The sequence below is a fragment of the Amblyomma maculatum genome, chromosome 1 (genome assembly GCF_055883805.1).
Source record: "Amblyomma maculatum isolate TAMU_Amacu chromosome 1, ASM5588380v1, whole genome shotgun sequence".
In the NCBI taxonomy this organism is placed as follows: Eukaryota; Metazoa; Arthropoda; class Arachnida; order Ixodida; family Ixodidae; genus Amblyomma; species Amblyomma maculatum.
The window spans coordinates 182,982,082-182,997,736 of record NC_139344.1 but is presented as its reverse complement, the minus strand read 5'-3'; the positions used below and the strand labels follow the sequence as shown (position 1 = coordinate 182,997,736).

The 15,655-nt window shown below is 43.7% G+C and overlaps 1 protein-coding gene across 2 annotated transcripts in view; it reads left to right on the top strand.

Moving 5' to 3' along the window:
* LOC146205072 (enhancer of mRNA-decapping protein 4-like) overlaps positions 1-15,655 on the top strand; it is a 188,656-nt gene that overhangs the window by 57,206 nt on the left and 115,795 nt on the right. For both annotated transcript variants that reach the window (XM_084589752.1, XM_084589751.1), the window contains exons 6-11: positions 3,606-3,746; positions 11,116-11,220; positions 14,376-14,488; positions 14,557-14,640; positions 14,803-14,898; positions 15,124-15,223. In XM_084589752.1, the coding sequence (XP_084445878.1) occupies positions 3,606-3,746; positions 11,116-11,220; positions 14,376-14,488; positions 14,557-14,640; positions 14,803-14,898; positions 15,124-15,223 (639 nt within the window). The remainder of the gene's footprint in view (positions 1-3,605; positions 3,747-11,115; positions 11,221-14,375; positions 14,489-14,556; positions 14,641-14,802; positions 14,899-15,123; positions 15,224-15,655) is intronic.

The window sequence follows — 15,655 nt, the reverse complement described above, 5'->3', positions numbered from 1 at the left end:
GGTCCCCCACTCTTACCACACATTGTGCTTAGGAAACACTCACCAGCCTCATCCTGGAAACCAATCCAACCTGAACTCTCTCGCTGTGTCAACTCTCCCCAATGCTCACATGCTCAAAGGCTAACGGCTGAAATGGGGTTTAACGATGACTGAAGTCGTAAACAGCGCCGTAGTGGAGAGTTCTGGAAATTTCGACCTCTTGGCACTGACATTACACAGCACACGGGCACATTGCTTTTTGCTTTCATCAAAAAGCGGCTGCCGCTGCTGGGATTCGATTTCGCATCCTTGTGCGGAGCATTCGAGCGCCCTAATCACCTCGCCAACACGGTGATGCTAACCGCTAAAAGTAAGACAGCCGCTAACATATTTGTGCACTGGTCATTTTGCAGCGGCGTCTTATAGAGAATACCCGGTGGTAGTGCGCCTACGTCTTGGTGCACACCTCTGAGGTTGATTAGAGCTGAAATTTTAAACCTATGTGCACGGTGCCTAGTTTTTGTGTGTGTGTGTGTGTGTGTGTGTGTGTGTGTGTGTGTGTGTGTGTGTGTGTGTGTGTGTGTGTGTGTGTGTGTGTGCGCGCGCGCGCGCTCCCCGCTGTGGTGCTGCAGTGGTTAGGGAACTGCTGTGCCCAAGGATGCAGGATCGAATCCTGGCCGCAGCAGCCGCTTTTCGATGTAGGTGAAGAGCAAGGCACCAGTATTCTGTGAGGTGTCGGTGCATGTCAGTCAGTGCACTCACTTTGAATTATAATAAGTGGAAAAAGGTCTTGTTATTGGGGAGTTGATATACCCTATAAACGCGTGTAAGGGCCGCACCCCCTATTTCCCAAAGCAAATATCAAGAAAAAAAAATCCGTGTAAGGGCCGCACCTAAACCTTTAATGACACACACGGGAATTGCCTTCAAAATGCACACCCACGGGAGCTTCCAGATGCCGCTCACAGATGGCACTTGCAGTTGCGTGTCATCATCATTATCATATTTTCTCTCTGCTGCGAGCTTCCGCAATCTATATCGGTATCGCCAGCTCCGGCCACCCCATCTTCGGTTTGTGGCTTCCGCGGTCGGTCACTTGACGGATAGAGTTAAACAACACCTGCGCAATATCCACACATACCAGGTGGCCTCATTGGCATGCTGCAAACCTGGAAGTCAACGTCAATCAGCTTTCTAAGGTTGAATTCCGAAGGCAGTGCTTCGAATGAAAACTGTAAATATGCTGAAGATTTTAAAGAAATTTGTTCATTTGAAAAATTTGTTAATGTGTTCGTAGTAATGAGATTTGACTAACCAGGAGAAAAAAAAAAAAAGGCAAATATGAGAAGAGATTTTCGCTGCCTGCATCAGATCATCTGAACTGGGAACATATCAGTGAGGTTTTCCAGTCCGCGTGTGTGCATGCATTCACTCGCAAGGTGTTTTTGCTAAATGTTGCCGAAGCTATAATAACTACACTGAGCCCCACCTAACCCCGGGGAAGTAGCTAGGCATAGTGTGCATAGTCTGCAACTAGATAGTTTTGTAATTATTGGCTGGGGGATAAAATTGTCAATGTAAAAGTTGTGGATCTTCTTGAAAAATGGCTAGCTATATTGTTTCCATCAAGCTAGTATTTACATAAAGCATTTTCTTTATTGGCTGAAAAGGATACCTTGTGCAGTCTTTTGCATGGCACCTGTGCCAGTTATTATACAACCTTTGTCTGTAAAGTTCCGAGGTTGAGTCCATTAAAACAAAATACGTTTTACATTGAAATCAGTTGTGCAGCACCACTTTGAAATAGTCTCCCTTGCAGTCTATACACAGCTTCAAACACTTCCTGAGTTCTTGGAAACAGTTGTTTGGCAGGGCTGTCAGCTCCTTTGTCGTGGCGGCTTGAATGTCCTCCACGCTCTCGATCCAGCGACCTTTTAGAGCTTGATTCACACGAGGAAATGGGAAAAAATCGCATGGGGAGACGTCAGGCGAGTATAGTGGATGGGGAAGTACAGTAATGCTGTGCTTGGCGAGAAATTTTGTCACGCTGAGAGCAGTGTGCACATTGTATTATCGTGGAGAAGGCTCCATTGTCCAGGTGTTCATAAGTCTGCAGCGGCGGCGTAGTGCGTCAGGCATGTGTTGGAGCACGTGGATATAAAACTCTTCACCGTCTGCCTTTGTGGGATGAACTCGTGGTGTATGACACTTCTGGCATCAAAAAAAACTATCAGCATCGTCTGTGTTTTGGTCTTTTGTTGCCACACCTTTCCTGACGCCAGAGAGCTTATGGACCGCCATTCGGCGCTCAGCCTCTTTGAGGATCGTATTGAAAACACCATCTTTCGTATTCAGCAGTGATGCTGTCGATGAATGCAGCATTCTTCTCTGTCTCTGAGAGCAAATCAGCGTTCACTGATGCCCGCATGTCCTTCTGGTCCCTTGTGAGGGAGTGCGGCACAAGTCTGGCATTCACCTTTCGTTTCCCCCAAGTTCTCACGCAAAATTTGGTGGCATGTTGTCTTACTTATGTGAAGAGCATGTGATCGCATGCAGTCTGTAATGGTGCAGTCTTGCTGTATGATTTCCCTGATCCGAGCCACATTGTTTTCGTTTCGTGAGGTTGAAGGGTGCCACTGCCTTGGGTTGTCTTCCACTGACGTTCTGCCCGAAATTAACCTCTTGTGCCACTTGAAAACACATGCCCGCAATAATGCCTTGTAGCTGTAAGCGTCGCGAAGGAGCTCATATGTCTGTGTGGCTGTCTTGCCAAGCTTCACACAAAATTTTGTTTACACAGCGTTCGAGCTGGACGTCCATCTCTCCACATTCACTCACAGTAGAATGCAGTGACAACTAGTGACAATATATTTTTCTACATGTAGTGCCATCTAGCGACTGCCCAGGAATTAACATAAATAGCTCAGGTTAGCCCGTAAAGGTAGTGCTACACATGCACACCTACATTTGTTTTGGGGAATCATTTCTAGAGTCTCGATGGACAAAGGTTGAATGAAGCGCATTTCTCTGCGCACTCTCTCCAATAATTCTTTGTGTGCGGACTGGGCGAGTGATTTAAAGTAGCAGCTGGTCACATGACAGCTTTCTTTAAAGGCCAATAAATAAATAAAGCTACACAAGTTGTAGGCTGATGGAGGCAATGTAGCTTGTTCTTTTTTTTTTTTTGTGTGTGTGTGTGTGTGTGTGTGTGTGTGTGGTGATCTACAACTTTCATATTGGTTCTTTCTTCCTCAAGTCAGTACATACAATGTTTTATAATTTGGGTTGACTAATTAATCAACTTTGCTAGGGCACACCGTATTATTTAAACCCTTGATTACATTTAGCTGGGACACCCTGTGTATACAGTATGATTGTGCTGCTAATATTGGAGCATTATCACGTTAGAACTTATCGGGCGTATTTAACTTTTTCAGAATGAAGTCAAGCTCAGATATATCAAATATGAAGGGGATTGCAAAACAGTTTCATATATTGTAGCACTTGTGAAGTGTCTTTATGATGCTTTTGCTTATTGTAATGTACAGCTGTACGTTTTGATAAGTGGCAATAATGGCTGGATTCCTTGAGTCCTGTTTGGCTGAGTATTCTTGTATTCCCTACAGGTCGAGCGCCCTGCAGACGAAGCTCCAAGTGAATACCGTCGTGTTGTCTGGTGTCCTTATGTGCCAGATGATGGATCAAGGGGTGGTAACAGTGCAGAGGACGACAACTCAAAGTTCTTGGTGGCAACTAATCTTGAAGAGGTGAAGCAGTGTTGTTTTGACTTTTTGAACAACTTCTAAGGACCTTGCTTCCTAAAATAAGTTGTGGTTCTTTTCCAACATTGATTTCTAGTGTTGCTTTTGTGACTAAATAGCAAAATGAGATCAAGGAAGTGTTTCAATTTCAGGTACCCAGATGTCAGTTCCCCAGAAGAAGATTAGGTAGGATTAGGAAGTTAATATCTGGGAAGAGAAAAAAAAACACTTGCAACAGTTTTTTGGCATGCTGTCTCTCACAACCAAGGTTTCCAGGAACTTTTGTTTGTTGCTAAAGAGAGGTTGCCAGGAATATTATAAATTGGCAGGATCTGCCAATTTGGAAACACTGGAAACAATGAAAAAATCAGCGCACTTAAAAAAATTCACATAGACACTTTGCTAGGTACTAGAAAGCATAATGTATACAATGTTAGGAGCACTTTTTTATGTAACAAATATTAGCGATGTTATATCAGTTCAAAGTTCACTGTTTCAAATGTGGGTGCCCTACTGTTTGATGTAGAGCAAAAGTGAAAAACTTATGAAACATAAATTGCAGAATCTGTTCCTGACATTGTGTGCTTTGTACTTTTAGCTACATGCCACAACAAAACATTTTTTCTTATTTATGGACCGATTTGGAATAAACTTACGTCACTTACATATTTTGACATGCCGATTTCAAATTAATGCTTTTGTTTGTTTGTTTTTGTAGAGTGCATAGGGTTTAAATTTGGAGGTGAGCCAATTACTAATCACTAGTATATGATGACAATGAGCATGCCAAAATGATATAGAAATATCACAGAGTGCAACTAACCAAGAATTGAGGTACTAGATTAATTTGAATTTGAACATATGTAGAGTACATCAAACTTATCTGCAGAAAAGCTAGTTAGAAATAATTAGAAATAATTAGTTTTGTAAATGTTGCCTCATCATAATTGCATACATTTGAGTCTCATTCCACTCTTCAAGAAAGTATCTTTGCAACAAAGAAAATGAAAGCAATAGCACAAATAGTTCAAGAGATATCTCTCCTCCAAAATTTTATAACCCTCAAAATTTCAGTTTTGTGGAAACAAGGAAAAACATGCCAGAACATGTAGACTTAAAGGGCCACTGTCCAGGGAAGGACCTTTTAGGTGAAGGAGCCCAGTGTTTCAATCAGGTACCGGAGATAGTTTGTGCAAAATGCTACAGCGACACGTGCGCCGCAAAGCAACGAAAATACAAATCGAAGCTCTCTCCTGCTCTCCATCGGGAAGCCAGCTTCACAGTTTCCTGCGCTGGCCCGTCGAGCCATAGTAATGACGTAGTTCCCGCGAACGACGTCTATTGGTCCGTCTTGCTGTCTGAGGGTGAAGGATGGGTGTCTGCCGCTCGCTGGGCGCTTTTCTCTTGCCATGGCCCGACTGAATCCAGAAGCGCGCGCTCCCTCACCCATTTTCTTTTTCTTTCTTTTTTTTTTTTTCGCGCAGGCGGGGTGCCACCACGCCCCACCTCCCGCCAAACGCAGAGGAGGAAGGGGAATTTGTATTGCGGAGGCTAGACGACTGGGTAGGAGAGTGAAAAACCTTTGCGAGGGAACGGAAGGAGAGAAACACCACAGAATCGGGCCGCTCTTTTCAAAGACATTTTGCTGCCTTTCGTTCTCACAGTCACCGGGGAAGAAAATATTTTCGACCGGAGGATGGACGGTGGGCCTTTAAAGGGAGACGTGACCTTTGAAAACCGAAAAGTCTCGAAACAGTTGATTTTTGGAAGATTATATTCGCCATTTTTTGCGATCGCTGTCCAAGGCCGCCCTCATGGCGAGGCGTGCTGCCAACGACTGCATTGACGCCTGCAGCTTCCAGGCATCTGTTACATTGATACTTAGAAAACAAGGAAATTAAAAAAGAAAAAACCAGTCTTGCCCCACGATACCTATCCAGAAATAAGCACAATGAATTTCGCAATGCCAACACATTTTCGCAAATTCTAAGAGCCTGGACCCATGTGACCCATATGATATACTTCTGTAACTTGAGAACCAGCGTGCACAGCTTTATGAAACTTAATAGTTATTCAAATGTCCATGCTATGAGCCTGCTCTAAAAGCTTCATTGAGATATCTTGACAAACAAAAAAGTTAGCATTCTCTCAACTTTCTAGGGCTGTTTTCTCAGAATCCCTTTTTTGCCCAGTGTGGCTGCCTAGGACAACCGTACCTCGGGAACCACTTATCAGATTTTCACGAGGTTTACTTTATTCCATACCTCAAAAAATTTGAGGTCAAGGCCGTTTCATTTTTTAAAGACATTGTTTCTGGAATTGATGACAAACAATTAAAATTTGGGTAATGCAGGTCTTATTAATAACACTGATTTTGGGACTGTGCTAAAATTTTTCAGTGAGGAAATTTGGAAAAAAGGAATTGTTTTGCCCTGGGGCAACTATCCAGGTATGACCATAACGAATTTCACAGTGCCAGCACGTTTTGCAAAATCTCCAGGCCTGCCTTAAGGGACCTATGTAAACCATCTTGATATACTTCTCTAACTTGAGAACCAATGGCCCAGCTCCATGAAACTTGGTAGTTCTTCAAATGTTCATACTATGAACCTACCGTGAAAATTTCATTCAAATATCTCAAGAAATAAAAAAGTTGGTGTTCAAGGGTAGCCTCCCCCTTAAGGGGGGACACCGGTCTTTCGGACCAAAAATCGAAAAAAAAAAATAAGGCATCACCACATTGGTGGAGCTGGCTGACGGCGTCTGCTCGGCGCGCCCGAGCTGCGGGCAGCCGGCGGAGACATGACACCTGCTGCGCTTGGTTTTGAACCATGAGGTGCATTCACGGCAAGAATTTGTGAAAAAAAGTGAAAAAAATAGTTGGTTAATCATCTCAAGTGATGCCCTGCCCCGGCTGTGCGCTCAGGCCGACGAACATGGTGCGCCAAACGATAGTGTGTACGAGCCTTAAGTAGGCCTAGCGTGTTCCTGAGCATGGGAGACTGCTACTGCCAGCGGTCGCACCCGCCACAACAGTGATATCGCAGGCTGCAGATGAGCAGAAAGATAAGCTCAAAACAGAAAAAGCTTGAACTCGCGCCTACTCCAGCAATGAAGCGGTATAGTCGGATTGTTTTCGTGACGATGACGGCAGCGCGGCGGACAGTCCGCTTGGCGAGGCGGAGTTCACGATCGTCAGATCTAAACAGTTTGCCGAGATTGGCGAAGTGTAAAACATACGACGGCGATATTTGCATCTAAAAAAATGAACTTGGATAAGAAATCGCCATCAGACTTGCTCACCAATGCGTAAACTCTGGGACACGTCGTCTTCGTAGAGCTCGCCGCGCGTTTGCGCCGATCGGACCTCGTTCATAGTCCTTAGTGAATGCACTTGCTTCCTGTGCAATGCAGAGCACTGGGAAGCAGCAAATAGCTCCAAATTACATTTCTTTTCTGCAAGAAACGTTCCTCACCGCGGTCTTGATGCGAAGATGTGGCAAAATGACGCACGTAAAAAAAAAAAAAAGGGTCGCTGCCTGCATGCGACACGCGCAGCCGAAATAGTGACAACTGAATGTGCTGCAACTGCATATCAAAATGAAAGAGGCGACACTTGGACATTGGAAAGCAGAGACTACATTCCTGGAGGTGTCTAGCCATTTTAAATTGTAAATGTGTGCATTGCACCAGTGAATGTCCGTTAAATAATCCCGTTTCTTTTTTGCTCTTTTCTCAAAACATGCATTGTCGAGCACTTGCATTTTGCAGCATTAATATCTCGGCAAAATTTTTAAAATAGCTTTTTTTTTGTGACCATTATTAGTGCTATATTTTGACCTTTGAACTTTGTTATGCAATAAAACAAGAAATAATTGCTAAATCAAAAAACTGTTTGCAACATTGTGTTCCTCATTCTTTCTAGTGTCCAGCAATGTGTTCATCTGAAGTTTTTCTTCAGTGGTCGTTTTGTAATTGTTCTTGTAAGAATTAGACTAAATGATGTAATTATCTCATGAAATAATTGGATTACAAAGGAAATAATTGCAGTTTGGGAATCTGCACAGAAACCTGCACAAACACACCCAGTTGCATCAATTTTGATTGGTAAATAAGGTAAATAAAGTGTCCCCCCTGAAATTATGGCAAGGACTGACATATCAGTATGATCCGAAATAGTTGGAAAGTAAATTAATGCAGAAATAAGTTTCTATACAAATTTGAGCCAAAATTACCATAAAAAAGCCCTCAAAGAAAAGTACTATTTTGGTGCCAAAATAACCTTTTCAGTAAATTTTCCTGTATGGTTATTACATTTACCTTGGTCTCAAAAGATGCATGAGATTAGCTTTCTAGCAAGAAAAATAACTGTAGCAAGAGCAGGACCAGAAATACTGATCTTCCAAAACTGCAACACCATCAAAATCGTGGGACTGTGAAGAGCACACATGTTCACAGTATATTTAATTTCTTTAGTAAACATCAGATCTTGAGAAGATTTTGATCCTTAAATAATCTAGAATCACAAAGGACTGCAGTAAAGTGTAAATGAGCATTTTAGGATGATTTGGAAAAAAGTTCTGGCTTGTTAAACTTGCCGAAGAAAAAGCTCATTTCGGTGGCTGGGACAAATGATTTATTGTGATAATTTTGGCAAGCAAACAGTGGTTAAAAAGCAGCATTGTTGCAGAACTTGGGATATTGTCTTTCTGGCAGAAAAGGAATCATAAAAGCCAAAATATCGCTCCTCCAAAATGGTGATTGTGTCCAAAATTCAGTTTTGTGAAATTAGCGAAAAATGTTATTGGCATATTTGTGAATTACCAAGGCTAACAGCAAGTCTATGAATTGAGTTATGACTGGTTTTTGGTGCGAATGCACCATTTCTCAGAGAGATAATTGCTGCTGCAACTCGGAAGGAAATTTAATTCGGCAAGGTTTGCAATTCGACATGTCATGCCCATGAAAGCAGCGTAGGCGTCACTTTTTCATCTGCATCGTCATGATTACGATGCTTATACGCGGCAGGAATCACCTTGAGAAAATTTTTCGCTCTCCTATCTGCGGCTACGTCGTTATTGGTTCATTCAGCTAGGCCTAACTCTGTCAGGCCACAAGCAGTCAACGACAGCAGCCAACCAAAAGAGTTCAGTTTGGTCACATGCTTTTGGAGCCCATTAGCAGCGCGCGTTTCACGCAATTTCGATCCTTTGTTTCCCTCACGGGCGTTCGCTCACGGGCGCTAATTGTGACATGGGAATAGCCTGAGTCAGGATCTTGCGAACGAGACCAAAATGATGCCAGTGGGGCGCGCGCGTATTACTCGATCTGCGGCCGATCAAAACTCGGCGAGGTTTAACCTCAGTTTAAAGGGCCGAATGTTCACATTCGCATGTCGCAAACAGCTGTCATCGCGAAAACACCGTCCTTGAGAGCCTCCAGTATTTCTACTTTCGTTGCTAGGTCCTTTGCCTGGTGCCCCGCCGGGTTGGCACAGCGGTGAAGGCTCTCGACTGCTGTGCCCAAGGACGCGGGATCGAATCCCGGCCTCGGCGGCTGCGTTTCGATAGAGGCGAAGCGTCCGTGTGCTGTGCGATGTCGGTGCACGTTAAAGAACCCCAGGTGGTCGTAATTTCCGGAGTCCTCCACTACGGCATCTCTCATAGCCTTAGTCGCTTTGGGACGTTAAACCCCACAAACCAACCAAACCTTTGCCTGGTACTTTGGCTGCTTTGCTGGTGTTGTCATTGCGACAGGACGCAAAGGCGAGGCGCGCAGGCACTGCACGCTATCCACTCGAAAGCAGCACAATAAACACGCTGGCAAAGCGTGCAATTACCAAAAAAGCCGTTGCCTTTCGGTTAAATAACCGCGATCTTAGCAGCAACACACGCAAACGATGACACGCCAAAACGAGACTTACTGTCGAGAGGGTTAAGCGGATGACACCAACACGACTGCCACAATACAACAAAGCACAAAGGAAGACGCCGCTAACCACGCTTCCCTCGCCCTCTTGCGTTGCTGATGACGGAGACCATACGATAGCCTACCAGCTGTACGGTAGCACCACTCGTGGCAGTGTTTTTTTCTTCTTTTTGCTCTCAGCGCACTGACTTGGCGGGCTGCAGAGTGAGGTCGAATGAACAGACGCACGGCAAAATTTGTTAGAATTAATGAGAGGTTCGCTCCATAGTGTATAAATTGTTAGGACCTCGTGTGCAGGTCGAATTATCCGATTTGCCAAATTAATCGGGGTTGAATTAATGAGCTTTCACTGTAGTTTAATGGCAAAGTGCATGTACGCGAATGAAGATCTGGAAGGGGAGCAGCAGGCGGGAGCCACTGGCATTGTCATGTGATACCTTTGAATGTGGAGCTGCGACCTTAGTAACATAGATGCAATTACGGCGTAGGTTCAGGACGCATGCTAAAGAACAGTAGGTCATAGCCCAGAACTAGGAGAAAGATGGTGCATTAAGCTCATTATCTAAGGACAATCCCGGCCTCGGCGGCAGCTTTTCGATGGAGGCGGAAAGCAAGGCGCCTGTGTGCTGTGCGATGTCAGTGCACGTTAAAGAACCCCAGGTGGTCGAAATTTCCGGAGTCCTCCACTACGGCGTCTCTCATAGCCTGAGTCGCTTTGGGACGTTAAACCCCACAAACCAAACCAAACCAAATCTTAGTTACAAGTAGTTCTCAAATACATACTGTCAAGTACATATAATGTAGAGGAATTCACTGTTAATAAACTATGATTACATCTACGTTTATCTGTACCTACATGTGTTCCCATAGGTCCTACAGTGCAACGATTTTAAGAAAACCGGAAAATCTGATCATTATAGCCAATTATTGCTATATGTCTGCGAAATAGTTTTTCCATCTATCCAACCATGCTGTATTTAAAATAAAATAAAAAAAATCCCATGCCTGTAGGCTTACCAGCGAGTAGTGAATTGGGTAATCAATGTGAGTCATCATAAATAACTCTTAGCACTTTATTCAACATGCTTTAAAAAGTCGCAGAGTAACGCTTGCTTGAGCAGCTCATAGTCTCGATAATCATTAGTCATTGAATGCAAAAATGCATAATTTTTTTTTAGGCTTTCAACACTGAAACCTTACCGGAAATCCCTATGAATCTGCTGCTTCAGCTAGAGAAATGTTGCCTTGCACTTAGTGCCATCTTTCATGGCCATGCGCTATGCAAGGCAGTGACCAAGCAGGCGTTTCTCCTCTATAGGGATAGTGATTATTTCCTAAGGCCATACGTAGTGCCCCCCTGCAGACTTCTCTGTTTTCGCATCGTTTTCTTCATAGTATTTTATTTATTGCTGAGTATTGGCTTCACCTAATTGCAATTCGTTTGCAGGCAGAAGTATGGAATGTTGGCCACATCGTAACTGAGTATGGAATGAGGACATTGACTGTGCCCGAAGTTCGTACAGGGCTTCAGAGGATCATCGAGCACACAAAGGCAAGTTGTCTACTTTTTCTTTTTTTTTTTTTTTTAAATTATAAAGTTTTTTCAAGATTTTACCATCAGTATCACCTTGAAGGAGGAAAGTGTTTGTGCCACTGAAATGCAAATTACATTTGTATGTTGGAGCATACTCAGGCTAAATTTTGTATGACCAAGGAAGTCTTGATTTAATAAAATTCTAAAATGTCACAATTTTTCGTTACATCCAGGGCTTCATTATGTACAATTTTCAGATGAAGACAAAACGACAATGCAGGACAGAATCCAGATGAAGAAAGAATAAATTTGCATTACTTGAAGTTATAGAAGCAGTGAAATGTTCTGTGATCACTCTAAGGGCATACTCGTCTGCAAGGTTGTGGGGAAAGAGGATTGATGGGAAGTCTGCCATAGGCATCATGGCCAGGCAAGTGGAGTGCATGTGAGGTCGCGCTGCCACTGGGCGAGGAGACGCTTGTGTGTTCACATGTTCTCGCTCACCTGCCAACGTTGCCCCAGACATCCCAGGAAACTGACTCTTTGCCTCAGCCCTCTCCCATTTTCCCGCTACCAACGCTCAAGAGCTGTCGGCACTGAAATTTCTCGATCAAGTGCATGACACACACTGCTCGTCCAGTGTCTTTTTTAAGGTTGTGCAAACATTGAAATTTTTTAATACGAATATAGGGGTGGAAGAAAGGCTCTCGGAATATTGAATATCTCATCAGTGACAAAAAGGGGGGGGGGAATTAGAATTTCCCCCCCCCCTCTTGTTTTTTCATCTTGTTTTTGATAGTTTACATGGTATTTGCAAATAATGTTAAATTAGAATTGCACAGAAGTTGTACCCTATTGACAAATTTAGTGTATATTATGTATAGGATGTCATTTCATAAAGAAAGGTGTTAGGCAAGGAGACACGATCTCCCCAGTTCACAGCTTGCTTAGGAGAAGTATTCAGACACTTGGACTGACAGCAGTTAGGGATAAGGGTAGATGGAGAATACTTCAGTAATCTGCGATTTGCTGATGACATTGGCTTGCTGAGTAATTCGGGGTATAAACTGCGAATAATGATTGATGGTCTAGACAAAAAAAAGTAGGAAGGTAGGCTTGAATATGCAGAAGACTAAGGTAATATCCAACAGCCTCGGGACAGTTTCAATTTCGAATTTCGAGGCAATGAAAATGTGCTAGCGGTGAGCGGTAGTAGGCACAGTATTTGTCGCACTTCTGGCCAACGTTATGACCTGTCTCATATTCTGCTTCCCTCTGTCGTGAGCCATGTTGCCTAGCAATCTGTCCTGCCATACTATTTGCTCATGTAGTGAACTCCCCCTTGCACTTTTGTCATTGAGAATATTTATTTTATTTTGCTTGGGGGTGCCTCCGTTTAGCGGCCCTCATTGTCGCAGTCCCCAGTGCTGACCTTGGCAGCCTGCCAGTATGCTGTGCCTTTATCTTTTGAGATCTCCTGTGGGGGTGACAGGGATACAGGCTGTGGACAAAGTTGGCAGAGCGCCAAGATTTGGCTTTTCAGGTGTTTTTCACCGCTTTCTGGTTGGGTGCTGAGCTAAGCAGTGAATGATGATTGGTTTGTAGGAGTTTTAAAGAAGCTTGCTTCTTGACATTGAGAAAGGAGCCTAGTAAAAAATGACAAGCTATTCAAAGGGCAGTAATAAAAACTGGGATGAGTTTGCTTCATTTGCTACCTTTTGGGGTCTGTTCTGGATAAGAATTTTGGATATGTTCATATAATACTCAATAATGCAGGCAATTTGTGTCATTTTTTGGTGTATTCTGGTTGGTAACTTTCCCCTTCGGATAATGTGTAGATCTTTCCTTTCTTATCCAAATTTAAATCCAGGTTTTGCTCTATCAGATCTATGGTTAAAGGTGTGCTGAACAGCGAACGGGACTTTCCTTAACTTTTTTTTTTTTCACCTGGTGTGCCATGTGTAGCGCCAGTTAGGCTGTAAAGATGACAGCAATTCTACGTCATTAGGACCGAGAAAAATGTTTAAATTAGCTGGGTTTTCAAATAATAGAAGACTGAAAAATCTGGCCCAGGCATAACAATGTCATTACAAGAATACACTGGCCGTGCAGCATTGTGGCGTCCTGCCAAGAAATGCAATAGGGACCGCAACCACAGCGGCGCGAAACGGAGGGATGTGCTAACAACCTTTTCTTTTCTGATTTTCAGCAGCGTAAGTGTGGGGCGGGTTCATTACATGTGTAAACATGGTAATTAATGGGCTCTTAAACCCTGTAAGCCACGGTGCACGTTAAGTTAAACGGCGTAGATTGATGTTGCACTCTGCCAGGGCAGCAAGTGTGGTCGCGTCTCAAAACATGCACTGCCACTGCTGAGTGGAAGTTGCTTTGATGTCAGTGTCAGCACCTCCACTGTAGACTAGATTTTTGGCCGTTCTCGGGCGCGGCCATTTTCTGCCGACTGGCGCGCCGCCGTGTGGCCGTTAGTGACTGCGAGGCAGTGGCATCCCCGCGGCCGTTCCTGAACGGTAGCCACGCTTAGCTAGCATTGTGGGGCTAGAGAATATTACCAAAGATATTTTCACTGCACTGTTTTATTGGAGCAGTTTGTGTTGTCGTAGAGTTCTTGAAGAGAATTGTCCAAGCAGTGGATTACAGCAGTAATCCCACAAGGAACTCGCAGGCAGTGTGCAGCAAGAAAAGCTCAAGTACTACACAGCATGCAGCCACCTGTGACTCTAGTTAGGCAGCAAAGACAATGTTGGTAGATGCCAGGACACGTTAAAACTGCAGGAGTGCTAAGAGCAGCATGCAGCACAAACCAACTTGTTACGTTCACCACGTGCACAGGATGGCGCAGAATAGATATATTCACACCTTGAGCTTTGCTGCAACTCTGGCGCAAGAGTTGATCACAGCGCCATCTCACCATCTAAGAACAGGTTGTGCGTGGCTTCGCGGCGGCAGTTTGGGAACTAAGTAATTGGAAATGTTAGTGTATGCAGCTTGTTCTCGCAATTAAATTTTTTGCAGTGTTTAGTTAATTGGAACATAATCAGTTCCGATTACTTTGAATTATTGTGATTTTACTTTATTTGAATGTGAGAAAATGATTACATTTTGAGAGGGATAATAAATTTTCTGATAGTATGTTGTTCATTTTTCTACCGTAGCCAATCATTGATGCAGCCTTTGCACCTGATGGCACTGCACTGGCCACTGCTGGTGCAGATGGACAGGTTCGATTCTTCCAAGTGTACATGCAGGATCCTGATGCATCCCCAAGGTTTGTTGAAGTGCCCCTTCTTTCTTTTCAGAGAAGCATTTACTTAGCATAGTAACTTGTGTTTCCAGGTGTCTTCATCAGTGGTGTCCTCACAATGAAAAACCTGTGACTTGCCTTTTCTTTCTGGACAACATGAAGGCGTGCAACCAAGAGTAAGCTTTAGTTCTTGTGCCACTAAATCTTTGTCACTTAAGTCGCACTACATTTTATCGTGCAAAGTTTGTTTTAATCTTCTGTGTTATAGGATGTAGTGCGACAGAAATGAAATAGTCTTATTTTGCATCCTTTCATCTCTGCAAAACATTCTGTTACAGCACACAGTTTTGGAAGTATGCTCTTACCGGCACGGACCACAACACCGAACTGAAGTTGTGGAGCTGCGAAACATGGGCTTGCTTGCAGACTATAAGGTGGGCATAGATGTAATTTGAATTTTGGGCAGTCTTTTGACTTACACTCAGTGATGTGATAGCTGTGCAATTTGCGCCACAGTGTGCCAAACGGTAAAGCCTAATGAAACTGAGGGAAGCCCCCTGAGTGTAAGGGTAAATGTGGCATTGGAGTGGAGAAAAATGTCAGCGTTAAATGTCAGTGGTAGTGATTCCAATTGTCATGTGATGTGATTTTGCCTGCAGGTTCATTGTATCACCAGGTGACCGGGACCTGCTTCCTGCATTCAAGGTCGAGATTGACCCCAGTGCCTGCTATGTGGTGTTATCGGATGTTCACAGAAAGGTATGTGCAATCATTTCAAAACTTAGTTTCTTTGGGAGTGCATGGATAGATTCTCGGTAGAGTCTCGGATAATTTGTATAAAGTTAGGTAAAAGGATCACTAACACTGGGCATGCGGCTCCAGATTTTGAAGAGCCAGTAGACTAGTGCTGGTGAAATGACTGTCCAGTCTGCTAGAACAGCCACCCATGTTGAAGTTTGATGAGAAGCCCCTAATTTTGCAGTTGTTTCTAGCTTCTTTGCCTGTGTGAAGCTGCATCATGTGCTGCACGTGGTCGTCCTTTGCCGTGTGGTAACAGTTAAACCTCATTATAACGAAGTGTAAAATCTGCTTCTTAACTTTGGTAAATTTAAATTTCGCAACATCGAAATTTGCTTTCTTGCATGCAGAGAACCCTCCACAACATTCCCTGCAAGGGGCACCTGTTAAAGC